Below are 27,742 nucleotides of genomic sequence, written 5' to 3'. Positions count from 1 at the left end.
TACGTCACAGCCAACAACACCCAGACGGCGTCACAATCACAAGATCCATACCCTCCCAGGGCACCTAGGTACTCCCAGTCTGCATCAATTACAACAAGTGGTATCCCGCATCACCAGCCCAGCCATCGCCATGTTGGAAAGTGAAATACACCACCGACGCCCCCTATATATCACAACCACTTCCCTGTCGAGAGTCTTTTTTTTTTTTCCTTTTTTTCTCTTTTTTTAATAGCCTCTCTCTCATGCACAAGTTGACCGGGAGGCCGCTCTACGCTGGCAACCCTCGCTTCTCACTCTCAGTAAAGAAAATCACCATGCGCCACAACTTCTTGACCAGATCCTCGGCATCCTCATCCAACGCCTAGAGAGCAGTCAGTCACACCCTCTGTTGGCAGGCAATTTTTGAAAACAAAAACAATGACAGATAAGAGAGTTGCTTACCCCTTCGAGCTCCTCCACCAGCGCACCGGCAGTGCCGTGCTTTCGTAAATGCTCCTCCACCGCCTCTACCAGCATCTCCTCCTGTACGCCCAGGTAGTCCACCACCTTCTTCTCGACAAACGGCCGCAGCTTCTCTCGGATGACAGAGTCGTCCATGTAGTCCCACTTGACTTCCCAGCTCCACAGCCCGTCCCGCTCGGATGGGATCTCCTGGGCAAGAGCTCTGACTGCCTGCGAGATCTCTTCTTCCGTCATGGCAGCAGCACCGGATATCGGTTCCATCTGGATAGGTACGAGTTGGCGCTTGGTGGACTGCTCCGTGTCCTCGTCGTCCAGCAGGCCCTCAACCTCGGCAATTGTACGGCGCTGGGGCACTCTGGAAGCTTGTGCCTTTTGAACAGCGGCGCCCAGAGAAAGCTTGAATGGCTGAGGAGCAGCAGCCGCCGCCGCCTCGCGCCGGTCCATCTCTTCAGCTTGCTGGTCCAGGAACGAGTCGGCCATGCCTCTGGCCTTCTCCGCTTGTGCCTGCTCCCGGCGCCGCTCGTCGTTTTCGGCTCGCCGGTCCGCATCGTCTTTGCTCTCCTCATCTGCCCGGTCCATACCGCGTTTCCGAGCCCACGTTCCATGGTCGCGGTAGTAGAGATGTGATTTGCGGCTGGCCTCTCGATCATCATCCCACGACTTGTCTCTCTCAAGATGTTCGTCCTTCTTGAACCGCTCAGTCTCAGCTTCTTGCTTCTCACGGTCTTGTTCCCGGTCCAGTGCCGATTGCCTTGAACGTTCGCGATTTGCCCACTTGCGTTCGGCGTCAATGTACGCCTTGTCGTCCTCGCTTTGCTGTGCTTTCTTCTGTCTTCGGTTGAGCTCCTCATCGCTGGCCTGCGAGTCTTCTTCATCGTTTATGCCGAATTCACCGTTAAGAAACGATACACGATGATGTCCGTTTTGGCCCCTAGGTCCAGATGGAGCATTTGGCACGGTTCCCTTGGGGCCGAGGGGAATAATATTTGCTCCGCCCGCCGGTCGAGATGAACCGTTTCGCTGCCTCTCCATCTCCTCCATCTCCTCCTCCTTTCGCAGTCTCTCCAGATCTCGTTGATTACTCCTCTCACGGAATGCAGCGATTTCTCCCGCCACGACCTCCCGCATCTCCGCAGGAATATCAGCCAATTCATCTTCCTGCGCTATGGGGATATTGACCACTTCAACATTCTCATCGGCGTCATTCTTCATGGCACTGTCACCATCGACGTCGGTACCGTTGCTGATTGGAGGGTAGAACAGCTCGCGCAGAACTTGCCTCAGAGCTGCCTGAGCGTCCTCCACCTTCCCAAAGGCGGCGGGATTGTCCGCTCTGCTCTCTTCGAAAGACTCGGCGTACTTGAGCGTGGTAGGGTCTACAGCAACCTGAAGCGCAACCTTCTCAATGCCCTCGAAATTTTCGTCTTCGGGGGGGGCGTCGGCCGAACCGCCTTGGCGCCGAACCGGCACTTCCACATTCTGCTCGTGCAGAAGCTTGACAGCATTAGATACTGACTCAGCATCGTCGAAAAGCGCGAAACCAAACTTTGTGCCTCTGTGCTCTTCCAACACACTGGCCGCAGACTCCCACTTGCGCAGAGTTCCAACAGCACTCAATAGCTTCTGCACCCCCTCATCGCCTTGAACGCCGTCCGGGATTTGGTGAAGCATGATCGTTCGGAGTTTCTCATCGGCGCTTGGCGGGATCAGCATTTGGGCAGCCTCTCTGGCAGCACCTCGTCCCTGATCGGGACCACGTTCCATACCAAGGCCGGCCCGGCCGCCCGAGGCTTGCGACCGATCACCCCTGCCACCACCGTCTGTCGTCGGTGCGCTCGTCCCTAGGCGAATGACGGGCGCGTTGAAGTTGATATTCGGCATGTTGGCCGGAGCCTGAAAGCTGGCGGGTAAGCCGCCAGGACGCCCAGATTGGGGAGCGTTGGCTTGCTGCATACCTGGGGGGGCTCCCACGCCGGGGGGAGCAGCCATACCGGGAGGAGGTCCTTCACCATCAAAGTCAGCCAGTACTTCATCACAAGTTGCATCGAGCGTTGAAGTCGCACCAAGGCCCGGCGGCGCATTCCTGCCAGGTGGTGGTGCGCCGTAGCCACCGTAGCCCGGTGGCATACCGTAGGGGTTACCTAGATGGACGTGTTAGAAACCGAACCAGTCTTCCGTGAGGCTCTAGAACGTCTCGATTCCTGTATGCAACATACCCCCATACTGATTGTAGGCCATGTTGTCTGCTGGCGTGTCGTGAAATCTGCCGAGAGCGTCTCCCAACAATCCAACGCAGTGATCGACCAGAGCAAGCGCCCCCTTCGATACGATCCAAACGTGCAGTTCCAAATCGCACAAGCGTCGGCACCGATGACTTGCACGAGTCAAGGATCAGTTTGTCGAACAGAGAACAACTGGTCGTCGTCGAACTTGACCTCGCCGGAAAAGAGCTGCAGCCCATGACCCAACGGGGTTCTAGTGGAGCCGCCCGCCGAGGCCAGCTGTAAACCCACCCAAACAGCGTCCTCGTCCTTGTTCTGTCCGCATCAACTTTGCTCCGCTCCGGCAACCTCTGCCCAGCAACTTTTGGCTATCATCAACGCGATGATAAGCTTCTCGCCTGATGCCTGATCTGGCGACATCCATTGATCTCGATACACAGCTGGTGCAGGGCCAGCACCATCCAGAATGTGTGTACTCCGAAATCCAACACACGGCCCATCCCCCCAGGGGCATTCATGTACTAAAACCTCCGCAGGGCCGCACCCAGACACACCAGCGCAATGCTGGCCCGAATGGCGATGGCCTCGCCGTCCCCCATCCCAGCGACGCGAGGATTCTCCACAGCTCTTCGTCTGCGAATCGCCTCCTCAAAACCTCTCTTCGACGCCGACGCGCCCTCCTCCAGCTCACGGGGCCCGACGGCGCGGTCCAACCCCCTCGTGGGCAGCTACGTTCCCGCCGAACCTCGCCCCGGTCCCGATTCCGCATCGCCCGGTGTCTCCGTGCCTCCCCCTCCCCCTCCACCGCCTGCCTCAGCCGCTCCCGCCATCCCCGAGTCCCCGGGGAAACAAGCACGCGCCTACGACGCCCTGTCCCCCTCCAACATCACCATCGACCTAGCCAGCATCCTCTCCGAAAAGGCCTCCTCGTACGTCCACAACCGCGGCGCGCCCAACCCCATGGACAACCCAAAAGTGCGCACCAAGGCCGTCTCCGGCCGCACGGTCTTCATCCAGGACCGCCTGTCGCCCACGTCCGCCCCGACGCCCATGATGGCCCTCCGCGTGCTCGACAAGATGTGCCGCGACCAAAAGATCAAGAACAAGTTCCACTCCCAAAAGTTCCACGAGCGCAAGGGCCTCAAGAAGAAGCGTTTAAGGAGCCAGCGGTGGCGGGCCCGCTTCAAGACGGGATTCAAGGCCGCCGTCAACAGGGTCATGGAGTTGAAGAAGCAAGGCTGGTGAAGAGCCGGGGGCGCCTGTACCATAGAGCCCGGATGGCGTGTACGACAATTTTAGCATTTCAGGGAGGGATCGGCCCCTTCGCAGTCCGCCTCCCTCTGTACGATTGTGATGCCGCACGACTGGACTGATTGGAAGCCCGTGGCAGCTGGTGCCGCTATAGTCCTCCGTCAACTTGACCTTTCACATTCAACATGCGTGTCTGCCAACTCTCCCGTATTGTACATGTCTGCCCTGGCCTTCTACTTCGAGAGCGCGCAGGGCTTCTTGATTTGAGCCCTATAACGTCAAGCACGCGATACATGCGTGGATCTCACGGCGCATTTTCGAGCTCGAGATGAAGAAGTCTATTATGTACGTCGCACATCAAAGCTTACTCATGGTCCCATTCTCTAGTCGGACTTGCCAGAGGGCTGGCCTTGATCCTCGGCCTCGATCTGAACACGGCCTCCATGTCCTCTTCCAGCATCAATTCTTCCGTCAGCTCCGCCCTGCCCTCTTCTTCTTGCTCCTCCTCTAGCTTTGGGAAATAGCTGCCCTCCTTCCTGGGCAAAGCCTTGCTCTTCCGAAGACTCTTCCTCCTTTCAAGCTGGGCCTTCCTTTGTGCCTTTTCAAAGCCAGCCATGCTGAGCCGCGTCCGGCTAGCTAGATCCATGGGCTCATTATCCGCCGGTTTAGACTCGGGTTCAGAAGGGGGAGTGGGGCCATGTTTATCGCTAAATGCTGGTCGGAGGGGCAGTGCGGTTTCTTCGTCGAGAAATGGGGAATGGTTTCCTGCCATGGAAAGACGGGTGCGCTGGGCCAGGGAGAGGGTCGGCCGCTGCTTGATGCGGGTTGCGGCAGATGGGGATGCGCCGTCCGTGGATGACAGGATACGGTCGGCCGTGGTTTGAGTCGGTGACGGAGGCGGCTCGATCTCGTCAAAGTCTTCGACCGGGGGGAGGTGGATTCGTCGTTTCTGAGGAGGCTCCTCATGTGGTGGTGAAATAGAGCCGGTTGTTGAGGTGGACTGGTTGAAAACTTCGGAATGTATCATTTGCGGTTTAACTGGATGTCGTCCGAGACTCTCTAGTTTCGGGCGGTTGGCGCTGACAGGAAAAGATACAGGCAGCGGTCCGTACGGCTCGTCTTCGAGTTCGCTTATCTCGGAGACGGTCTCGGCGGCGTCTGAGGAATGTCCAAACGATCCCATAAAGCGTTGTCCGGAGGGCCTTCTGTGTACGTGGTCCAAGAAAGTGGAATCCACGTCTTTGATGCGAGATAGCTCTTGTTTTAACCTCTCCACCAGGCCCTCGTATTCCGGTGTCAGTGACGGGCTTCTGCCAACGTCCATGTTCATGCTAATAATGTCCGATCCAACTTGCAGCTCGGTATGAGCAGAAAACTTAAAGTCGATCCCCTTGTTGGTTTTCTTCTCGACAGCTCGCAGCTTCTTTGGAGATACGACTCCCTGGGCAGATTGGCCGAATGTCTCCTTTCTGAACATATCCCACCTCGCTAGTCGTTCTCTTTGAGCCCATACTCTTTTATCCAGCTGATCCAACAACCCGATTGAGTTCTCTTCAATTTCCGCCAAGCACTGTTGTTGAAGGCCTCGCCAGACATTATCAAAGGGCATGGCCAATAAACCAGTCTCCTTATCACCGAAATCACCGTGCACCAAGGTCTGCATCCAATCCTCGTTTCCAGACCAGTTATTCCTGATTAAGCGCCTCATCTCCTCCCTCGCATTGTTAGACAGAGTGTCTCGCTTAGGGTCTGCTTCTTTTGCCCGAATTGCTTCCGACCGTCGTGCAACAGCCCTCTCTTTGATGCTCAGAAGATCCGCAAAGTCATTATACAAGTCCCTAGCATTGCTTTTCCGATGCAGGAGCCGGCACAGCGAAAATTTATATGCTAGTATCAGGGCATTTAAGTCGCTGTTGTCGTCGTCATACCCTCTATTTGCAAATGCCAGACTGACAGAAACAGGCGGACATGTATCAGACGCATGTATATTCTCTTCGAGGGTCTTCTTGAGCACAGCTGTAGAGAACGAAGTCAGGAGTTCCTCGAGCCGTTCGCCCTTGCAGTCGTCGAGCATGGTCCTTCGAATAACAGTGTCTCGGCCGAGCACGCCGTTCTTTTTAGCGGTTTCAAGGCCCCGAAGTAGTGCTGAACGGAGATTGACAGATTGCAATTGGTCGGCGGGTGGAAAGAAGGGCTTGAGTTTCTGCATTACACGCTAGTTAGCATTGTGAGGTATCTAGGATGGAGCAGTCTCCCAAGAGGTCGGCTGAGCAAGCACGCGGACTCAAACCAAAATTGCTAATTCGGGCACTTACCGCAGAGGCCTCTCCGGCATCCCAAAGCTCGAATAGTCGCACCAAAATCCACTCAATACAGTGCACCCTCCTCTTCTGCCCCTGGACTCCGGTTGCGGCAAACGTATCAGGACTAACATCTGGCCAGTCCGGCAAGGTATCCAAATCCAACAGTCTCAAGTTCGTGAACAGCACGGGCAACACTGACAGGCCAGCTCCATTCGCGTGTGTCGAACTCGTAGAACTCGCGGCGGGAGAGCGGGTCTTGGTCGTCGGTCTCATGGCATTTACGCGGGAGCGTGTGCGAGGCTGGACTGTCGTCATGATGGCATTGCTGAGAAGCATCAGTCGCAGGCGGCCCCCAGTCAACTCTAGTGCATGTTTCAACCGTGCCGTAGTCTCTGGAGGAAACTCGAAGAGAAGAGGTAGCCCGCCAGTCGACGTGGTTGGTTGGAGGAAGTCGAGGCGGCATGCTTCCAGATGCACAAAGTGGTGGTCCGAACCCCCACTACGCCTTTCCGTCGCAACTTTCGAGTACGTTAGTTACCAAGTACCGTCTAGGGACTACGCGTTCGTTCACAATCAGTTGACGTCAAACGTCAAACGAAAAAGCGCTGCTGAAGATAGTGGCCCGTCATTGTTTTTTTTTTTAATTTTTTTATTTATTTTCACAGTCTGCCCGCGTCGCTAGGGGTCCAATCTAAGCGACACACTTTTTTTTAACGGACAAGTAGTGACTAACACCCACCACGAGACAACCGCAAGCATTCGATGCTTCAGACATGTCCAAGTCAACAGACGGTTCCACCATCCATCTCTACTCAAGTATGCGGCTTCACCGCTGTACTGAAACACGACTTGTCGCACATCCTCCATTGTCAATCTCATTTAGCGTCTGCCGCCGGGCACCAGTCGCTCAAACTCGCTGCAACGCTCCCAAACTCTGACAAGTTCCCGTACTTCGGTCCTGTCGTGAAGTTGGTGTTGACAGGTCCATACAGGAACCACGAATTCATCGCCTCTGCTAGCACTTGGGGTTTGCCGCCCTTCGCCAACGGCTCAGATATAGTCCTCTTGATTCCAATGTTTCCTGCCAGCACATAAGCCTGTGTGTCTTCCCAGTAAACTGGGTAGTGCAGCATCTTAAGGGGCGCTTTGGCATATCCAACAGGAATGTGCTTCGTATCCACGTGAGTGTATGCCACGTCATCCAGTCGTACGTCGTCTGATTGTGCTCGAGTACCGTTGGGAGCGACGAGCGCGCCATCTTCTCGCCAATGCAGGAACCCCGTGATCCAGCCAGAAACATCGTATTCTGTAGGCCCAGCGCCGCAAGAAAATACTTTATTAGCTCGCACAATCTGACTCCAGAATTTCTTGATCTGCGGGTCATCTGGTTCGTCCCACGTCTGCACAAATCGGCTAAAAATAGGCCTCAGGTTATGGGCGTACTGCGCAGGCTCGTCACCAAATTCTGGCAAGCGGTCCAATTTCTTCAACAGTCTGACCCAGTCAGGTTTGGTCCCTAACAAGGTAACAGACGGGAGGCCACAAATGATGGTTCCAGTGAACTGGAAGTAGTGTTGCATAAGTCCCATCATTAACACGGTGGCCGTCATGTTATCATTCTGCGTACTGGTACTGAATCCAGGTGTGATCCATCCCAGCAGCCAACTCGTCTTGACACGTTGTTGTATCTCGGCCGCAAATGCGCCAATAACCTTGGTCCAAGAAATTTCCTCCACAACAATTTCCTTCTTGCCTTCGAAGTTTACAAACAAGTGTCGAATGTCTTCCGCATGCTTCGTCATGTAAAAGTTAAGCTGGGTCAGAATCTCGAACCAGATTACATCGGGACGAAGGACCAGGCTTTGATGCTGTGCCCAGGCCGCTATAGCACCGCGAACAAAACTGTCAGACGACGGGTAGACGTCTCCTTGGAAGACATGCTCGCTGGGCTCCTCAAACTTCGAATGAGACGACAATAGTAACTTGGACGTGTAGGGGTTCTTATTCGCCACTTCTTCCGGGCAGCTTTGTCGAAAGAGCTCATCTGCCGAAGCTACGAAGCCGGCTGAACTCAAGGGTAGTGGCTCGACGTCGCTGACTTTCACTGTTATCTGGCCGAAGACGACTGTTGTGATTGGCAACAGGCTGAGAAGACCCTTCATTTTGCAAACGAGGACGACGAATGCCAATTGTTGAAGTGCAGGCACTTGAACAAGCTGTTCAGGTAGCTTGATCTTTTATTGTTATTTTTCTTTTCGTTTCTTTCTTTTTTTTCGGGGCGGGCTTTTTCGAACATAAATCTTTCTTTTTGCTCGAGGGGAACCTTGAGTTCTTGACGGCCTGTTCTGAATGGAATCCAAGGAGACATGGTCAGCCTTTTAAGCTGCCGGAGCCGGGCCAACGTCGGCTTATGGCTTCCGACCATGAGAAAGTGCTCTGCCGAAAGAGCGGTCCGACATCGAGAGTCGTCGTTCCGATTGCCGTATAGGGTCCGTTTCGCATTTACTATCGAATGGTAGTTGCCAGGTACCGATCCCGAGGGTGGCCAGGCAAGTTCGCCGTTGGTTTTGAGGGTGAGCCACTTACCTAAGAGGCAAAGCATGTGGCCCAAAGCAGCTAAAACAGTCATCATGGACACGGAATCATTCACAAAATTGTACAAGTCGGCTTCATCAAAAAGTTCCCTTCTGTTATTGAAATCAATCTATGTGTGCGAGCCGAATGTAGCCGCATCTCAATCCCTGTCATGAACTCTTGGGTCAAAACCCGAGTCAGTCCAGTTGGTGAACTCCGATACCCGCCCGAGCGCCATGCTTCTGGGCGAAAGAAGCAAGTAATCAGGAATAATTCCAAAATCCGATAGCATATTGCTAGGTATAATGTGAAGTCATGTCTCGTCATCTGCGCCCTTCAGATCAAATTTTTGCACCAAAGCGTCGTTTTTCAGTCAGGTCGGGAGACCCGTCGCGACGCTCCAGTCAATCTTCGCGGCTGTCTTCTTGAACACGCTGAACAATGGAGACCAGCGAGGGATAAATCTTGTCACTAGTTTGGATGCCGCAAACCTTGCTGACAATCTCGTTGGGGCTGTCCTCAGACATGATCTTGGCCAGCTCCTTGGATTCTTCGTCTTCTTCGACGTTCTGGAAGCGGAAGCACATCTCGATAGCGTCAAGGAGGAATTTGATGGGTTGGTCACGCTCAGCGAGCTCGGCCGCAGGCCCTATGAAGCGCTCCTTTCGAGAAAGCTTTCGCAGAGGGGCACGGCCTACACGCTCCACGGCGTCCTCCAAATGAGGGTTGCCGATACGTTTGATAATCTTTTCAACGTAGGCAGCTTGGTCATCTTCACCAAATTCATGCTTGGAGACAATGAGGTTCTTGGTCTCCATCAGCGCGCCACGTACTTCGGCCATGATGACTCGATCTTGCAAGGCATCGTAGACGGTGCGCTTTCTTCGGTTATAGCCATGGTAGGCGGCAGTGGCGTGTCCCGTATTTACAGTGTACAACTTGCGTTCGATGAACGGCGCCAGGTTGTCCACCCAGTTGATACCCTCAATTGAGGGGATGCCAACATCCTCGAAAGGGGTCTTGTCGACTACCCACTCGAAGAACTTCTCAAGGGTGACATCAAGACCAGCGTTGGGATCCTGAGCAGGCACAATTCTGTCTATGGCAGAGTTGGCATAGCGGGCTCGGAGATGGTGGTCCTCGAGACGCTCGGGAGCGGTGTTGGCAGGGTCTTTTATATGCTTGGCAAGAGTGTCGGTAGCTCCAATAGCGTTTTCGCAAGCAATAACATGCAGCGGAGCATCATCTTTGGAGCGGCGGTCGATGCCCTTGGCGATGACGGGAGCAATAAACTTCAGAATATTCGGGCCAACTGAGCAGGTGACGACCTCGGCGGTGGCGATCTCATTGATCAATTCCTCCTCATGAGTCTTGGAGTTGATGGCGCGGTAGTTGGTGATGGTGTTCTCGGTGGTGTCCTCTGAGCCGACCTCAATGACCTTGTATGAGGGTGTTGAGTTGATCTTGTCAATGAGAGAGTCAACAACATCGGCAAAGACGACCTCGTAGCCAGAGTTGTGGAGGAAGCAGGCAACGAAGCCTCGGCCTAGGAGAAAAAAAGGTCAGCAAAGGAGTTTCATTTCATGAACTATTATCTTGAGTATTTGAGGTGTGCAAGCTACTAAACAGCCAGAGCGACCAAGGCAGATTCCGAAGCACTGATACACGGCCTGGTGATCACCAGGCAAAATTGGACGGTGCAAAGTGGCCGCTTGTTGACACATCGTGCCAGAGCCGGGTGCTAAGTAGAGTGACTATGCAACTGCGCCTACTAGGCTACGTACCGATGTTGCCAGCTCCAAAATGGACAGCCTTCTTGTCGCCACCGACAGCCATCGTGAAGAATGGGTTGATGAGTGTGATTTTTCGAGTCTAAAGCAAAAGAAAAGAGGCCAGAAATATTGCCTGGCGGAGGGGACTAGAGTGTGCTAGGGTCTTGAATGGAAAGGCGGAGTCGTAGAATAGGCGGCGGAAAGAGCAGCTCAACAAACAAGCCGAAAAGGGAACGAAAAGGAAAAGCCTGGACGGTGACCGTCTTGGATGGGAGTGTGTTGGTTGGATATGGAGGGGAAATTTCAGCCGGAAGAGGGGAGGGTCTACTAGGGTTTATGTATAGGGAGGGAAATGACGAAGGAAGGGTGATGGCGGAACGGATCCAAGGCTTTTGCAATACACCAGAGAACTTAGTTACAATACGTACGGCCAAGTGAGGACATTGAGACATTGTAGTGGGGCACGGGGCGTGTGGTGAAGAAACAAGGGCAGGAGCGAGGGGCAATTGATGACGATATTGAGAAGCGGGCGGCCATGGCTCGTGGCGCATGGCGCATGGCGCACGGCGCATGGCAGTGCATAAGGCTGTTACTGTCGTTACTTGCGTTGAGATGATGGCCATGGCCGTGGATTACCGTGGTTGTTGCACATGTCTGGCTCCTGCGGTGGTGGACATGGCACTTCAAGACAACGCTTTGTAGCAGCTGGCTACAACTACACGTGCAGCGTTTGTGTTTGTCAGAGCCGTGCAATCCACGACAATAATCACCAGGTGTGATTGTGATGTAACCATGGCACAGAGTCTAGAGTGTACTTCGTACCTCGATACGTCCTGTGGGTGGGGCGTCTTCAGGACGGGGCAGGTGGGCCTGGCGGGGTGCATGCCAGCCCGGCCTCAGAGGCAGCCTCCGAGTGCTGCTAGTACTCAAGTACGGAGTAACTACGGAGTACAGTGTGGCGCAATGCATAACATTGATGAACCGGACAACCGGAGTACCAGAGTTTAGGCGGTCAACCCGGGGTGGGGAATGCAGGCTAAGGCCAGTACTGAAACGGCAGGAACGGACGACTCATGTGCTCGATGTCGAGAGCACGTTTTGCTGGTCAGAGGGCATCGTGGCTTTCTTGACGCCCGCCTGACAACTCATGTCTTTGGCGCAAATGCAAATGCACCTCGACTTTTTTCACGGCTGGAATATGCGGCGGACGCTTGCCGGCAAACCATGACCAACTTGCGTCCAGGCGAGAGAAGCACCGCAGCGAGGCGATGTCGTCGGCGGGTGTTGGAATCGTGGTCGCCTTGCCGCCGTCATTGACTTGCATCAAGTACGGAGTTACTGTACGGAGTACCAGACGGAAGTACCACGCAGTACGGAGAATCACGGGCAGTGGCAGTCGTGGTCCCGAAGCATGAGCGGCCATCGGGGCCCATAGAAGCCCAAGTACGGAGTACCGTGGCCACCGTCAAGGCAAACCGTCAATGCTCAGGGGCTCCCTGTCAACGCCGCCGAGCCATCGCGAGTCCAGGAGTCCAGGAGTCCAAGATGTACAGACTGAAGTAAGCTCAGCCAACGTATCACACCACCACCACCATTGCGCCTGCACTGGCCGTTGTTGCAGCCTCACTCGCGTTTGAAGTCTGAATCTTTGCCAGCCACTGACAGCGCTGCACCAGAATAGCCATGTCTCCTCAGCTAACATCATGCAGAGCTGTTCCCCCAGTTTATGCAGTCGTCACCGTCTGCGCCGTCCTGCCGACCGGTGAGCACATCATGATCGACTGGCTATTCGCTGCTTGTTTCATCGCATTCGGTGTTTTAGCGGCGCTAGGCAAAGCCTTGTTGCTATTCGCTCTCCGATTGCAGCCCTTGGCCATTGCTGCCGTGGTAACATCGAACGAACGACGTTGCGGGCACTCACGACCCATGTGTTCTCGATGCCACCAAGGGTGAAGCTGGCTGGCCGGTTGTGCCACGAAATTATCAGTGCGGTACGGAGTAGAGACGCGTTTTCGTGAACCTTTTTCGATTGCGCTTCTGGGTGTTGACCGCGGAGCCTTCGACATGGCCACACTATGACAACACGAGTCGAAGCGATACCGCCCTCTCCGGGGGGGAGCCGACCAAGCAGCCTGGCAACCCGGCCACCCAGTCATCGTTTCTAGCACCTACCACCTGTGGGCCTCCCTGTCCAAGATAAACAGGGGGACGGCGAAAAGGATGGGCGGATAATGACGCACCGAGGGACGGGAAACTGTGTCCAAAATGGCGCACCTGTTCGAGTTGTCGACGAGTTATCCTCTAAAGGCCAATTGATGATATCCAGCACGCGGTGACCCTCCCTAGTAAAAATAGAACGCAGTTGCTTTTTTGCGGATCTCGAACAGATCCAGGTCCAAAGATAAAATGAGTAGGTACGTAGTACAGCAAGTTCACCTACCCATGCTTAGTTGTCCAGACGGGACCAAGTACGGAGTACAGAGTACGTAGTTATTCCGAAGAACACCCTAGAGACGATGAATGTGGCCATGTTTACGTCGCCGAGGGGGTGTGCATCAAGCACGAACGTGCGGCCCATCATCTACGTCCCGGAACAAAATAGGTAATTTCACCTTTTCACGATGCCATCAATGTGCTCCATAAAAACCGGCCACGATTCTTCATCGGCAGCCTACTGCAGGCGCTTTGTCCCCGGAGGTGCCGGTGCTTCCCGTGACAACGGGAACAAAAACCCGCACAGCCATCGTGAGGTTACGTCGGATCAATCGAGAGGTGGAGAACGATTCCAGAGCGATCGGTCGTTTTTCTTTGTCGATTGTTATTTCATGGAATATTCATTACAGGAAAGAAATCTCCTCGTCGCGGCCTCTCTCCCAGTTTCATTTGGCCCGCTGCTATAATGTTTTGTTGACTTGAAGTCGTCGGCTAACGGAATGTCTCATAGGCTCCGTACACGCCGGGACGATACTAAAGGCCACGCACATCGCCATAACTTGACGGCCATCCATCCCAATTTACATCCTTACCCTCCGACGGCTCCGGCGCGTACTAGTTGAATCATTACGACGACTAACGTCGGTACATAACTAGTTGAATCTTCGAAACGATGACTTCATTGAACCGGAAACCAACATCATCCATCCATTTGAAGTGGATCCATGAATCCACCGTTTATTACGGAACGCGCTTGGCGTCCACCACGCAAATGCAACTTGGACGTCCTTGCAAAAAAAAATGCATTCTGGTCTGCCAAGTCACAAGTGCCAACTAGTATTTTGATCGTGCTCGTTGTCATACCGGACTGTGGTTCTCCTCCAGAACACAAGCATATTGCCAAGTTGCTGATGTGAAATGACCATCCAGTCAGCAGTCCCCCAAAGACACGACGTCATGGTTCTCAGTGCTCACTACCAGGCTTCCCCATTTCCCATTTACAGCAAGAATCTTGCTCGCAGAAAAAGCCGAAACTGGCTCGTATCATCATCGTGGGTTCCGCCAAGCAAGGCTCCACTTCGAGAAGCCCGTTTCGCGAAGCGTCTTTGCAATAGCACAACGTGATACGGGCTTGAGCCACGATAAAGGGTCTCGAACCCACTGGGGATCCTTTTCCTCGATGCCCTTCACGCTTGGGCGGTGGCCAGTCCTACGATGCCTCCCCCGGTGATGGCCGTAGTGGAGCCTGTGGAAGTTGTGATGGCTGCGTCGGTGCGCTCCTGCCGTTCATTTATCGGGCGTTGTAGCCGTGCTGGGCCGGCATGGATTGCTTTCCTCCGGCGAGACCTACGAGTCCATTGAAGAGAGCCGGCCGCGCGGGACAGAAAATATCTGGTTTAGAGCGTCTGGTGCTTCAAGTTACCACGCCATGTATTTGTACCTACCCTACAAGACATTTATTGAAAACAACCAGGATACAATGCTCCGGCCGCCAAGAACCTATCTCAACACGGGGTACATGAAGTGCGCATGCCCTGCTGTGCTGCCGCAATATCGTGTCTGTATAGTGTCAACATAGAAATTGAACACCTTGTAGTATCAATGCCTGCTCGTCTGTCTGTAAACTGTTCGGACCCCCCCTCTGGCTTGGACGATTAATAAGCGCCTGGCAACAAGAACGCGCTGGCCCTACATCATGCCGGCTCAGCTGCTCTTTTGGAGAGTATTTCGATTGATCCGTTGTTGTATTCCCATCTTGTCATATCTGAGGGCGTCCAGCTGCGTGATCAATCGGGAAATCCTCTGTCCACTTGGCCCTCAGATGGCCAAGACGTCCTCGGCACCCAAAGGACATCAGAATACATTGACAGGGGTGACTGTATTGAGGTTGCGTTTTACGCGATACTCATTCTCCGCCTGAAGTCTTTGAATAACCTGGCAGGATGGACGAAACTAAGAAATTTAGTTACGAGGTCATATGCCCACAACAGAATGCCTGAAATACAGTTTGGTAAGTTCAGCTACACTGAATTTATTTTCTTCTTCTTCATTTACAATTTCTTGTCCGTCAATGCCATCGTGCTTAGCTGGTGTTTCGTGTTTTAAATCTTGGAGTACTTCTTGAAAGCCCCGATAAGACCGCCAGTCGAGCCATCGTGGCCCGCACCATTACCGGCCTCGTCTAGCTCCTTGAGGATATTCTTGGCCAGAACCTTGCCCAGCTCGACGCCCCACTGATCAAAGCTGTTGATGTCCCAAATGGCACCCTCGGTGAAAGTCAAGTGCTCATAGTAGACGATTAAGGCTCCTAGCTCGGCAGGTCCAATTGTTCCTCCAACGAGGATAGAAGTCGTAGGGCGGTTTCCGAGGAATCGCTTGTGTGGAACGAGCTCCTCGGGAGTACCTTCAGCTTTGACCTGCTCGTCAGTCTTGCCGACCATCAAGGCCTCAGCTTGAGCAAAGTAGTTGGATGCCAGCATCTTCTGGTGTAGGTTGTTGGTGGTGGGGTTGTGAGACTGAGCAGCCAGAATGAAATCGGTGGGGATCAGCTTGGTACCCTGATGGACAAGCTGGAAGAAGGAGTGCTGAGCATTGGTGCAGGGCTCGCCAAAGAGAATAGGGCCTGGTCTTTTAGCAGAGCTTCATCAACATCAATGGCTGACTGCAGACAAAACGTACCAGTGGTGTACTTGACAGCGGAGCCATCAGAAGTAATAGACTTTCCGTTTGACTCCATAGAGAGCTGCTGTAGGTAAGCAGGGAAGCGGTGGAGGTATTGGTCGAATCTGGGAAGATATGTTAGCCATGCAACTGCTCCCTGCTTATTCCAAGACTACAAAGGCTGTTTCATAGAGCTGCTAGTTTGCACAAGAGTGACTACACTTACGGAGCAACAAGATGAGTTTGAGCCTGGAAAAAGTCAGAGTACCAGACGCTGAGCAAACCACCAAGAATGGGAATATTTTCCTTGATGGGCGTCTCGCGGAAATGTTTGTCCATGGCATGGGCACCACCGAGGAACCTGTGGAAATTGTCAAAGCCAATGTACAAGGCAACGCTAAGACCAATGGCACTCCAGACAGAGTATCGACCGCCGACCCAACTCTCGAATCCAAACATGTTCTTGCTGTCGATTCCAAACTTGGTTACCTCAGGCTCGTTGGTAGACAGAGCAACAAAGTGCTTGGCAATGTCGCCCTTATTCCCAGTCTGGTCCAAAAACCAGGCCTTGGCAGTGTTGGCATTGGTTGTGGTCTCGGCCGTGGTAAACGTCTTGGAGGCGATAAGAAAGAGGGTGGTCTCGGGGTCAGAGTTCTTGAGAGCCTCAGCCATGTGAGTTCCATCAATGTTGGAGACGAAGTGAAGAGTCATGTCATCGGCTCCATAGTGCTTCAGAGCTTCCGTGACCATGACGGGGCCACTGGCGGCAGCCATAGGTTAGCTTTCCTGACCGTCTCTCCCAGGGTGAAATGGAAACAAGAAAAGGGCAGAGCGCTATCAGTTGCGTGCTCGGCGATCTCTGGCCAATACTCACAGATCAGAGCCACCAATTCCAATGTTGATAATGGTAGTTAGCTTTTTTCCGGTAAAACCCTTCCACTCTCCGCTCCGGACCTGTTCTGAGAACTCCTTCATATGTTTCAAAACGTCATTGACACCACCAGGGGCGTTCATGACGTCCACACCATCAACCTTCATGTCCCAGCCGCCGACATTTCGCAGAGCAGTGTGATAAACAGCACGCTTCTCAGTAAAGTTGATCTTCTCGCCGGCAAACATGGCATCTCGTTTCTTCTCCAGGCCAGCCTGCTCGGCAAGCTTGACCAGGAGGTCGAGGGTCTCATCAGTCAGGAAGTTCTTGCTGAAATCGAAAAGAATCTCGGCCGAAACCCCGCTAGAGTCGAAGGTACGAGTGAATCGAGAGAATCGATCCGGGTCTGAAGCGAAGGCCTCTTTGAGGATGAAATTTTTGCCAACATTGTCACGATGAGCTTGAAGCTCAGCCCAAGCGGGCAGCGTATTAGCGGGGGCCATGCCGGTCGTCGTTGAAGGCTTGGTGAGGAAAATGAGAGACGCTAGAGTCTAGATAGAATGGACAAAATGGTGATTAGCCAAGCGGAACCCTGTTGGTGTGCAACGAGTGCGCAGTCAAGGTCAAAGAAATGCGGTGAAAGGTCCAGAGTGCGTTCAGCCGGGTACTAATTGTTGCATGAACGAAGCAGACCCATCGTCTTGCCTGTGACGCACAAGGGGAAACCAGAGAGATGGAAGATGGGAGCTGTGACGACGGATCCGGCGGAAGTCTCGGCATCACCAGACACTGTCGCTTTTACAACTCGAGCGGGTCCAAGAGGAGGAGATACATACATACAGACAATAGATTTATAACTCACCAGGAGGGGTCGACAATGGTGAGGCTGTTCAGTGGAGACCGGAACAAGGAGCGGGGCTGCAGCTGCAACTGTTCAACTTGTTGCAACGCAAAGTGAAAACGAACATGACGGCACTAGGAAGTCGGAAATCAAGCTTCTGTGGAGCTCTCGTCTCATCTGCCTGCGCTGACGAATGCTTGCTTTGGTGCTGAGAGTCAGTGACTGGATTCTTGCATAAGCCTGTACATGTGTGATGTGATGTGTGGAGGGGGAGGGGTAACTAATAAAGTCAAGGCGGTCGTGCTTTCCGTTATTACGTCTTTGACCTAGATCAACACGGAGGGAGCGGGGCAACAAGGCAACAAGGCAACAAACATCCAGCGGTACCAGGGGCGCGGCTGACGGGCTGCGGGCCGCGACGTTTGCCGTGATTGATTCCATGCGCCCCTGATGAATCAAGCCATCAATGAGGTCGTCCATTTCACCCTTTACAACACTCAATATGTCCTGGCTGATGTGTCCTGATTTCCAATGTAGTCATGCTAAACTAATCTAACTACGTCTTGTATTGGCTCATCATAACATGCTCTTTTTTCCATTGGTGGTAGTATGAAATAACAAGTGTGAAAAAGAAACCCGAGTGACCAAAGTCATGTGAACAGTAACGGACAATTCAAAGGCATCGTGACAAAACAACTCCTCTTTTCTAAAACGGACTGTACGCATATTGTCCGCCAAACTCCGAATGCATCGTCATGATACCTTTTTTTGCTGAAACAAAACGAGGTCCTTAAAAAAAGGGGGGTAAAATTCTTCATCTTTCAGTCCTATGCCAAAAAAGTATCTGGCAACTTCGGTCCCCCTTCACCCTTTTCTAGGCCGTCTTCTCGCTCTAACCTGTGTATGTAACTCCAGGCTTTTCCAATCGTCTGTGTATTTACTCTTGACAGAGTGTCAACATCATTCGAAGCCGTGATGAAACATTGCGTTCCCGCTATATGCTCGCTTAATTCGAATGTATCGAACTTCATTCTTCATCGTTGATCTTGAATATTGCCCACAAACGACGGATCGCTCACACTGCCACCCGCGTCTCCAAGTCCAGCAATTGGTCGATTGTAGCTGAAGCCTTGAAATTGGTTTTGCATGGTTTGTGACAACATTGGGCCATCCACAAATGAGTCCTGGGGTGCCTGCCTGGTGAAATCAGGATCAAAGTTGACAGTGTCCAAGGCGTCAGCCTGCAAGTAATTAGTCAGGATTACGAGTGATTCACGGGCAAGGGCACAGAGAAATTGGAATGCTGGGGGGGGGGGGGGGGAGGGAGGTCGCTTACAACACTGGGCTTAAATGTCGGCTCGTACTTGCGCTGCAGCAGCTTGCGCCAGTCGATAGCATGGAAGAAGGGGTGTGCTTTGATCTCAGCAGAGCCGTTGGCACCCAGCCGCTCTTCAGGGTCTCGGTTCAGGAGTTTCGTAAGAAGATCTTTGGCAGCTGGAGGCACAACGTCAGAGAAGTGGAGCGGCTCTGATAGAATCTTCCGGTACATCTCGTTGGTGTTCTCGTCGTAGAAAGGCGGCAGACCTGTCAACATCTCGTACAGCAGCACACCGAGCGTCCACCAGTCGACTGTCTTCTTGTATCCCTTGCCCATGAGCAATTCTGGGGCCAGGTATTCAGGAGTACCACAAAAGGTGTTAGTACGGTCCTCATCTTTCATATCAAGCTTGCAAAGACCAAAATCGCAGAGTGCAATGTGACCTTGGTAGTCGAGCAAGATATTCTCTGGCTTAAGGTCGCGGTAGATAACACTGAATCCATGCAAACATTCCAGGGCGCAAAGCAACTCCGCCGTGTAGAACCTAGCTCTGTTTACATCAAAACGATGTTCCTTTTGCAAATGATAGAATAGTTCTCCACCATTGACAAAAGCAAGAACAAAATACAGCTTCTCGGGTGACTGAAAACTGAATTTGAGAGGTACAATGAAAGGATTGTTGATCTGCGCCAGCACAGATCGCTCCGCTAAAGTGTGAGCAACTTCAGATCGGGAAATGATGTGTGCCTTTCGAATAGTCTTGAGAGCATAGATACGACTGGTGTCTTTTTTGCGAACCTGCATGACCTTGCCAAAGCTGCCCTTGCCGACCACCTTGAGCAGCTCAAAGTCTTCAATCTTGAGCTTGCCGGCGCGGGTTTCGACGTATTCGACGCCGACCTTGATCTTTCCGGTGCCAAATTGAATATCGACCCACTCGACACCGCTGTGGCCATCGCCTTTTTGACGTTGTGCGTGTTCAGCGGCCGCCTTCTCCCGATCTTTCTTGCTGGCCTTGGGGTCCTCAACGAAGGGGTGCCTCTCTTCGAATTTCGGGTTGATCCTGGCAACACCCAAGAAAATATCTTGACTGCGACCGGCCCCGGGGCCTGCGGTTGGGTTTCTCAAGTAGAGGTGAATGACGAGCTCTGTTACTCGTGAAACGTCAAATTTGTACTGGGTATTTCCGCCTGCCCAGAGGGGATTCTCGGGGTCGCCGTCGACCGAATTTACAAACACCTGAACCTTGTCGAAATCGAGAAGAGCATATGGCATGTACTTGCCAGAAATACGCCCGTGATTAGTGGGAATACCTCCAAAGCCTCCCGCTGACGAGTGTGGTCGGGAAGATCCATTTATAAATGACCCGGCGACTCGCTGAGAGGATGAGGGCCGAACAGAACCGGAAACGCTGGACGCCGCGTTGCTAGTAGACAACGACCCTTGGTGCTGTGAGGTGAAGACGTTTCGATGCGATTCCGGCAACGAAAATCCTTGGCCCTCGTGAAGTGTTACAACTAGGATGCCGGGCTTTGGCGGTGTGACGACGGGTGCCTGAGCCATGGCTTCCGAGGCGGCTGGATCAGGTGTGTGTTAGAGAGAAGAAGTCATGCCTAAAGGAAGCGGCTTGTCACTGCTTACCGATGGCGTTCTCTGTGGTCGGAGTGACAGCGCCGGAGGCTGATGGGGTCTTGTCGTCCTTGTCCGTGATGGTCGAGGTGGACGGCGATCGAGCAAAGGCGCTCAGAGTCCCTAGATGGGTCTCCTTGAGCTCTGGTTTAAGCAATGGTAAGTGTTTGGTCCGAAATGAAATGGATCTAGAGGAGTGGCGTCGGAACGTGTTGCATGGCGAGCACAGGGGTAGCGGCCCAATTGCGCAAGCAGTAAACAGACAAGAGGGAATACTGACTCTTTGTGAGCTTCCAAGACATGGCAGTAATCGCAGCGCGGATATCGACGCTCGACGGGATCGAACAGGGTCTGTCTCGTGATGTTGAGAATGTAAGACAGGATGTGGAAGTTGGTCCTGTGGCACAGGTATGCTTATTCAGGAGCCCTGGGCGCAGAAACGGGGAGAGTCAATCTTCAGCCACCAGCTGAAGGGATACGGCCAAGGACCCGAAGACAAGTCGGGTTGCTGATGGCGGGAGCCGGAGGCGAAGGCGTGCGTGGAATAAAGAAGGACTGATGTTGAAGTGGACTAGAAGAGTGGTTTGGCGGACGGCCCAGATGTCCGTCTGCTGTACTCCGTACTGGAGGCAGACTAGTAGAGACAGAGGCAGAGACGGAGAGGCTCCCGCAACCCCGCAGACGCCAGCGCGGCCCTTGCTCAAGATGGTCGCCGGACGGGTCGCTGGAGGGCACACCAGAGCACTCGGACAAGACTGAATGCTCTCTGCTCTGGCTTGGCCTGGGCAAAGCCACCAGACCAGACTGGAGATGTTTGTATTGGACGCCGAGAGTGGTAGTTCTACTGCACTGGAGAGCGGGGGACACACATGCAGCATGCAGTCCGAGAAGGGTATGCCGTACAATAATGCAGAGAGAAGAGAGAAAGATAGATGGTGCAGCACGATGAGAAGCAAAACCTTAATTGTCGCAAGACGAGTTGAGAGGCGAGGCCTGCCGTGGTTCGTAACGCTTGGGGCAGTGACAGGCGACCGACCCAATACGGCAGCCGGGCCAACTCGAGAATTGACTGGTCGTTATCATTGTCAGAGCGCCATGGTCAATGTGCAGAAGATGGCGCAGCATGTGGATACAGAACTACATTTATATACACTGTTCACACAGTGATTCGTGGCTATCTTCCATGGAGCTTGCCTGCCCTGTGGCCTAGCAGCACAGTGCGTTTAGCTTTGTCCAAGGTCCTGTGCAAACACGGTAGTGGCTCCTGGGCTAATCGGGGACCGCGAGCGATGCTCAAGTGGTCCGTAGACACATGATCTACGGAGTACACGGGCAACCATTGCACGGAGTAAAGCATGCATGCTAGACCACTCACAGGCGTCGTCATTCGTGACTGCCGCAGACGGGTTGAATCAGTGCTGACCGATTTTCATCCTGTAATTATCCCCTTCGATAGTCGACGTCGACCGGTGGGCAGTGGTACCCTAACTGCGGATGGGCGTGGGCAGCCACCCTGGCATCAGTTGATTCAGCAGCCTTCGGAATGTAGCTGACAACAAACTGCAACAGAAAATTTCATCAATGCCATCGATATTCCAGTAGAGGGTCTCCTGCAACTACACGCGTCTGCAATGAGTCCTCAGTAGTACGTTGTAGCTACGCAGCATTACGGAGTATGGTTGAAGGTCGCCGTGCGCCGGAAAGGGGGTCAATGGGTTGGTTGATACCTGACATTCCAGGCGCAGAAGCCCAGCTCTCATTGGTCAGTTCATGCACGGTGCCAGCCTGGCACGACCGCGGCGATGAGGGGCAGGCATTGAATCGGTCAGTGTGACAGCGGCTCTTGCACACTTTGGACACATTTTCGATGAAGCTCCCTCGTCCGGCTGTCGTCTACGAGTCAAAAAGTAATCTTGCCGCCGTCTCGAGCATCGCCTGCACCCGCAGCCAATTGCCAACCTGCCATCCTGTCGGTGCTGCAGCGTCATTTCGTTTTTCCCGCGGGAGCTCTGCTATTATACCCTTTGAACTTGCGCCGACGGTTCCCATCACGCAGACTCTGTACCCACGCATGGTGGCTGCCACGATATCAATAACTTCCGTCCTTTCCAGCTCCCCAACGACATACCTACCACCTACCACCTTCTTTCTTGCCGTCTGCTACGGTCTTGGCGACAGTCATTGATCGCGCGAGACAATTATTGGCATCATGAAGCTCGACGTCAAGGTTAGTGGCCTGTTTAAACACTGCAATGTTTCTGTGTATTCCAACGACACAGGGCTTTGAGCTTCCCGCCGCCTTTCCTGGCCAGACGTTATACTGTCGAAATACACGATGAACGCAGAAGAAAAGATTGTTGACCTTGAATTTTGTCTTTATAGCGTCAGCTGTATGCTCGCAGCGAGCGAGTGAAAGGCGTCGACTTCCATCCTCACGAGCCATGGATCCTCACTACACTCTACAGCGGTAGGCAGTTATTTCTCATCCCGGCAGAGCAACCCTCGGAAAAGTTGCGTATACTCATTCTTCTCCAAACCTTAAGGCCATGTCTACATTTGGTCGTATGAGACCCAACAAACGGTCAAGACTTTCGAGCTCACCGAGGTACCTGTTCGGGCTGGACGATTCGTCGCTCGCAAGAATTGGATTGTCTGCGGCTCAGATGATTTCCAAATACGCGTCTACAACTACAACACCTCCGAAAAAGTGGCCCAATTCGAAGCACATCCTGATTACATTCGCGCAATCGCGGTACACCCAACGCTTCCCTTCATCTTGACCGCTTCTGACGATATGACGATCAAGCTCTGGGATTGGGACAAGGGCTGGAAGTGTGTGCAAGTTTTTGAGGGTCACAGCCACTACGTCATGGGCATTGCCATCAACCCCAAAGACACAAATACGTTTGCCTCTGCGTGCTTGGACCGAACTGTCAAAATTTGGAGCCTGGGCTCGTCTACCGCCAACTTCACATTGGAAGCTCACGAGAGCAAGGGTGTGAACCACGTCGACTATTATCCCCACTCCGACAAGCCCTATCTTCTCACTACTTCTGACGATCGAACTGTAAAGGTCTGGGATTACACCACAAAGTCCCTGATTGCCACGCTCGAGGGCCACACCAACAATGTCTCGTTCGCTTGCTACCACCCAGAACTTCCCGTCATTGTGTCCGGTTCCGAGGACGGCACTATTAGAATTTGGCACGCCAACACCTACAGATTCGAGCAATCTCTGAATTACAGTCTGGAGCGCGCTTGGTGTGTGTCTTATCAGAAGGGCAAGCAAGGAATTGCTGTCGGCTACGACGATGGTGCTGTCGTGGTCAAGCTGGGACGAGAGGAGCCCGCCGTTTCTATGGATGCTTCTGGCAAGCTGATTTGGGCCCGGCATAACGAGGTCGTGTCTTCCATCATCAAGGGAGATGCCTCCCTCAAGGACAATGACCCCATCTCACTCCCGATCAAAGACCTGGGAACCTGTGAGGTATACCCTCAGACGTTGATTCATTCACCCAACGGTCGATTCGTCGCAGTTTGCGGCGATGGCGAGTACATCATCTACACGGCTTTGGCATGGCGTAACAAGGCGTTCGGGTCAGCGTTGGACTTTGTCTGGGGTTCCAAGGAGAACAGTAACGACTTTGCCATTCGCGAGTCAGCAATGAGCGTCAAGGTCTATAAGAATTTTGTCGAAAAGAGTAACGGTCTCGATGTTGGTTTCCAGGCTGATGGTCTTACAGGTGGCGTTCTTCTGGGTGTCACTGGTCAGGGTGGTATCTCATTCTTTGACTGGGCTACTGGGGGCCTGGTGCGAAGAATTGAAGTCGAGCCAAAACAGGTCTACTGGTCAGAAAGTGGAGAACTGGTTGCCATTGCCTGCGAGGACAGCTTTTATGTCCTGAGATTTTCTCGAGAGAACTACATTGAAGCTGTCCAGTCCGGTCAGGTCGATGACGACGGGGTTGAGGCCGCTTTCGAGGTAATTACTGACATCAGCGAAAGGTAGGTGTGAATCTGATATTTCTGGCGTCGGCGAAGAGACCAAGATGGCTAATGATGCAATTACAGTGTTCGAACTGGTGAATGGATCGGGGACTGCTTCCTCTACACCAACAGCACTAACCGCTTGAATTATTTGGTTGGCGACCAGACGTACACTGTGTCACATTTTGACAAGCCTATGTATATTCTGGGCTACATCCAGCGCGACTCAAAGATCTACTTGGCCGACAAAGATGTCAATGTCACATCGTTGGGTCTCTCACTCCCCGTTCTTGAGTACCAGACTCTGGTTCTCCGAGAAGACATGGAAACAGCTGCCGAGCTACTACCTACCATCCCCAACGACCAGCTTAGCAAGATTGCGAGATTCCTGGAGGGACAGGGTCACAAAGAGTTGGCTCTGGAGGTTGCTACCGACCCCGAGCACAAATTTGATCTTGCACTGGCGTTGAACCAGCTGGCCACGGCCCTCGAGCTGGCCCGCGCTGCTGATGTCGAGCACAAGTGGAAGACGGTTGGAGACTCTGCCCTGGCTGCATGGGACGTGGCTTTGGCTGCTGAGTGCTTCACCCACGCCAAGGATCTGGGTTCATTGCTACTCCTCCACTCATCTACTGGCGACAGGGAAGGCCTGGAAGCCCTGGCCAGGCAAGCCCAGGAAGCAAACTCTCACAACATTGCCTTTTCTTGCTCATGGCTCTTGGGCGACGTCGACAACTGCGTCGAGATCTTGCGCAAGACGGGACGACTGGCCGAGGCCGCCCTATTCTCACAAACATATAAGCCGAGTTTGACCAAGAGCATCGTAAAGGACTGGAAAGACAGTCTGGAAAAGTCCAAAAAGGGTCGAGTAGCCAAACTGATTGGTGTCCCCGAGGATGACGACGACTTGTTCCCCGAATGGGATGCATGGTTGAAGGCTGAGACGGAAGGCGGCTCCGGCTCCGCAGCGGATAATGCAGTAGAAACGAAGGGCGAGCAAGACGAAGCCGAGACGGAGGAGCAAGAGAAGGCGGAGGCGGAGGCGGAGGCGGAAGAAGAGGAAGAGGCAGATGAGTAAAATGGGGCGCCAAAACAGGTGAAATAATCATGTGAATTTTCCTTTTGGTTAGATGTCGCGGCAGAAAAAGGTTATGGCCATAGATCCCTGGTGTGCCCTTGTGGTAGCATGGGATGATTCAATGTAATCAAAAGCGTGACGGTCCATCCAAAGACATGAATGATTTGCGACGATGGGTGCCGATGCCTGCTATTGAATAGGTGAGGGCGTGCCGGTGCCTTGCCACCATGTTCAGTCGATGTCCACGCTTGAGCTCCTTGATTCGGGATCACGAAACTACTACCCTTGGACGCTGCCTTGTTGACGTCCACCAGAGGACATGGAGAGTACGGCAACTCCTTTTGTACTGGTGGGTGAGTTTTCCGTGGCAACGCCAGCATGAGCAACCGCAACTAAAGTGCACGCCTCGCACCATGTCACATGCCGACGACCGGTAGCTTCTCGCGCTCACGAAGCGCGGCGATGTCGATATCGCCATCTTCTTGCAAGTCCGTTGTTGCGGCCGTGCCATTTCCCCTAGTCCCACATGAGCGCGGAAATATCTCGGACCTGGAAAGCTAGCTCCGAGCAATCACCCAAAGCGACGTGGATGGACATGGACTTAATCCCATCATCTACGTCCATCGCCGCCGTCAACACCATGAATCACATCCAACCCTTCAACAACTGCACCTCCCCGCAACGACAATGCCCCAAGCCACACCTCGCCGCATCCTCATCCTCACCGAGCTGGGCCTCACGACGCTCGCCTCGTGCCCCCTCGACATCCACCTCCTCATTCTCCAGCGTTTCACCCGCCTCTTTGCCTATGGCGCTTCCACCCTCATCCTCGTCAGCTACCTCGAGTCGCTGGGCCACAGCCGCACCCGCTCCGGCCTGTTCATGACGCTCACCCTCGCCGGCGACATCCTCATCAGTTTCTTCCTCACCCTGACCGCCGACAAGATTGGCCGCAAGGCCACCCTCGCGGCCGGTGCCGTCCTCATGGCCCTCAGCGGCGTCGCCTTCGCCCTCTTGCAAAACTACTGGCTCCTGCTGGCCGCCGCCGTCTTTGGCGTCATCTCCCCCAGTGGAAACGAGATCGGGCCCTTCCGCGCCGTCGAGGAGAGCATCGTCGCCCACCTGACCACCCACGACCAGCGGAGCGACGTCTACGCGTGGTACACCCTGCTCGGCACCGCCGGCACCGCCTTTGGCATCATGGCCTGTGGCTGGGCCACCCACGCTCTAGTTGCGGCCGGCCGAGGTCTGGGAGAGGCCTACCGCCTCCTCTTTGCGGGCTATGCGCTTCTCGGCGTCGTCAAGTTGTTGTTGACGCTGGCACTGTCCCCGGCCGTCGAGGCAGACAGGACGAAGAGGAATGGGCCACGCTCCGAGTCGGAGCCCCTGTTGAACGGGCAGACGGCTGCTCCCGAGGAGGTCCCGGCGAATGCGCGGCCGACATGGGCTTCTTTGGTGCCGCATGTCACGGCTGAGAGTAGGGCCATTGCCGCGACCTTGTGTCTGCTGTTTGGCCTGGACGCGTTTGCATCCGGCCTGGCGCCCCTGTAGGTCCTGACTTCTGCATCTCTTCTCTTCCGACGCAGTCTCAAGTTCAGCGGCTGATTGCTCAGGTCCTGGGTGACATTTTACTTTCGCTCGCGGTTCGATATCGAGGAGGGTCGCCTGGGCTCCATATTCTTCGCCACGTCTCTGATCTCAGCTGCTTCCGTCGTCGTTGCCTCGTCCATTTCCAAACGCCTCGGAAATGTCAAGGTGAGTCCCTTCACTGCCATCCCATGCCCCATCCCAACTGGCCAATTCACTCGAGGATGACGCCGTGGGTGGATTCGGCTCGTAGAAACGCCGTGGCAAGGGATCTAGTTGACGATCCCTCAGACAATGGTCTTCACTCACCTCCCGTCGTCCATGTTCCTCGCCCTCATCCCCGTTCCTTCAAACCTCTTCTTGTCCCTCAGTCTGCTGGCCCTCCGCGCGTGCACGCAATCAATGGACGTGGCCCCCCGCTCCGCCTTTCTCGCCGCCATATTCTTGCCCTCTGAACGGACCGCTGTAATGGGGCTAGTCAATGTCGTCAAGACGAGTGCGCAGAGCTTGGGACCTCTCATCACCGGCGTCTTGGCAAATCATCACTTGTTCTGGGTCAGTTTTGTGTGTGCCGGCTCCTTGAAGGTCTGCTATGATTTGGGACTACTAGTAGTTTTCAAGGAGCGAGAACAACGGCGAGCAGGGGACGAGGAGACGACGTGATAGATGTAAAGAGCTCACTGGAAAAAAAGAAAAAAAGAAAGAAAGAGACAAGACAGGGCGGTGATTGCTGCGTTGCGGGACATCACGCTC

At 53.7% G+C, this 27,742-nt stretch overlaps 9 protein-coding genes across 9 annotated transcripts; 3 read left to right on the top strand and 6 right to left on the bottom strand.

Annotated features, from left to right (window-relative positions):
• Nucleotides 1-268: 268 nt before the first annotated feature.
• MAM_06043 (U1 snRNP-associated protein Usp107) lies at nt 269-2,700 on the bottom strand (the record flags this gene model as incomplete). Its single annotated transcript, XM_040824841.1, has 3 exons — nt 269-361; nt 442-2,603; nt 2,679-2,700. 3 exons carry the CDS (start codon nt 2,698-2,700, stop codon nt 269-271), a joined length of 2,277 nt encoding a protein of 758 aa, XP_040677261.1.
• Nucleotides 2,701-3,245: 545 nt separating this feature from the next.
• On the top strand, nt 3,246-3,929 carry MAM_06042 (Ribosomal protein S21; the record flags this gene model as incomplete). The annotated part of the gene is made up of 1 exon (XM_040824840.1): nt 3,246-3,929. The coding sequence occupies one exon, from the start codon at nt 3,246-3,248 to the stop codon at nt 3,927-3,929; it is 684 nt and encodes a 227-aa protein (XP_040677260.1).
• A 370-nt stretch (nt 3,930-4,299) lies between these two features.
• On the bottom strand, nt 4,300-6,553 carry MAM_06041 (uncharacterized protein; the record flags this gene model as incomplete). The annotated part of the gene is made up of 2 exons (XM_040824839.1): nt 4,300-6,138; nt 6,251-6,553. 2 exons carry the CDS (start codon nt 6,551-6,553, stop codon nt 4,300-4,302), a joined length of 2,142 nt encoding a protein of 713 aa, XP_040677259.1.
• Nucleotides 6,554-7,113: 560 nt separating this feature from the next.
• MAM_06040 (uncharacterized protein) lies at nt 7,114-8,400 on the bottom strand (the record flags this gene model as incomplete). The annotated part of the gene is made up of 1 exon (XM_040824838.1): nt 7,114-8,400. The coding sequence occupies one exon, from the start codon at nt 8,398-8,400 to the stop codon at nt 7,114-7,116; it is 1,287 nt and encodes a 428-aa protein (XP_040677258.1).
• Nucleotides 8,401-9,216: 816 nt separating this feature from the next.
• On the bottom strand, nt 9,217-10,648 carry MAM_06039 (mannitol-1-phosphate 5-dehydrogenase; the record flags this gene model as incomplete). The annotated part of the gene is made up of 2 exons (XM_040824837.1): nt 9,217-10,358; nt 10,597-10,648. 2 exons carry the CDS (start codon nt 10,646-10,648, stop codon nt 9,217-9,219), a joined length of 1,194 nt encoding a protein of 397 aa, XP_040677257.1.
• Nucleotides 10,649-15,119: 4,471 nt separating this feature from the next.
• MAM_06038 (glucose-6-phosphate isomerase) lies at nt 15,120-17,052 on the bottom strand (the record flags this gene model as incomplete). The annotated part of the gene is made up of 4 exons (XM_040824836.1): nt 15,120-15,640; nt 15,697-15,803; nt 15,905-16,438; nt 16,553-17,052. 4 exons carry the CDS (start codon nt 17,050-17,052, stop codon nt 15,120-15,122), a joined length of 1,662 nt encoding a protein of 553 aa, XP_040677256.1.
• Nucleotides 17,053-18,424: 1,372 nt separating this feature from the next.
• MAM_06037 (serine/threonine-protein kinase gad8) lies at nt 18,425-20,639 on the bottom strand (the record flags this gene model as incomplete). Its single annotated transcript, XM_040824835.1, has 4 exons — nt 18,425-18,631; nt 18,727-20,285; nt 20,350-20,481; nt 20,618-20,639. The coding sequence occupies 4 exons, from the start codon at nt 20,637-20,639 to the stop codon at nt 18,425-18,427; spliced, it is 1,920 nt and encodes a 639-aa protein (XP_040677255.1).
• A 1,907-nt stretch (nt 20,640-22,546) lies between these two features.
• Nucleotides 22,547-25,402, top strand: MAM_06036 (coatomer beta' subunit; the record flags this gene model as incomplete). The annotated part of the gene is made up of 4 exons (XM_040824834.1): nt 22,547-22,564; nt 22,720-22,804; nt 22,881-24,342; nt 24,409-25,402. The coding sequence occupies 4 exons, from the start codon at nt 22,547-22,549 to the stop codon at nt 25,400-25,402; spliced, it is 2,559 nt and encodes an 852-aa protein (XP_040677254.1).
• A 687-nt stretch (nt 25,403-26,089) lies between these two features.
• On the top strand, nt 26,090-27,652 carry MAM_06035 (Major facilitator superfamily domain, general substrate transporter; the record flags this gene model as incomplete). The annotated part of the gene is made up of 3 exons (XM_040824833.1): nt 26,090-26,949; nt 27,016-27,157; nt 27,281-27,652. 3 exons carry the CDS (start codon nt 26,090-26,092, stop codon nt 27,650-27,652), a joined length of 1,374 nt encoding a protein of 457 aa, XP_040677253.1.
• Nucleotides 27,653-27,742: the final 90 nt, after the last annotated feature.

This window comes from Metarhizium album (assembly GCF_000804445.1).
Source record: "Metarhizium album ARSEF 1941 chromosome Unknown scaffold_17, whole genome shotgun sequence".
NCBI lineage: Eukaryota > Fungi > Ascomycota > Sordariomycetes > Hypocreales > Clavicipitaceae > Metarhizium > Metarhizium album.
Note: the sequence above shows the minus strand (reverse complement) of the source record. Positions and strands in the feature narration are given on the sequence as shown.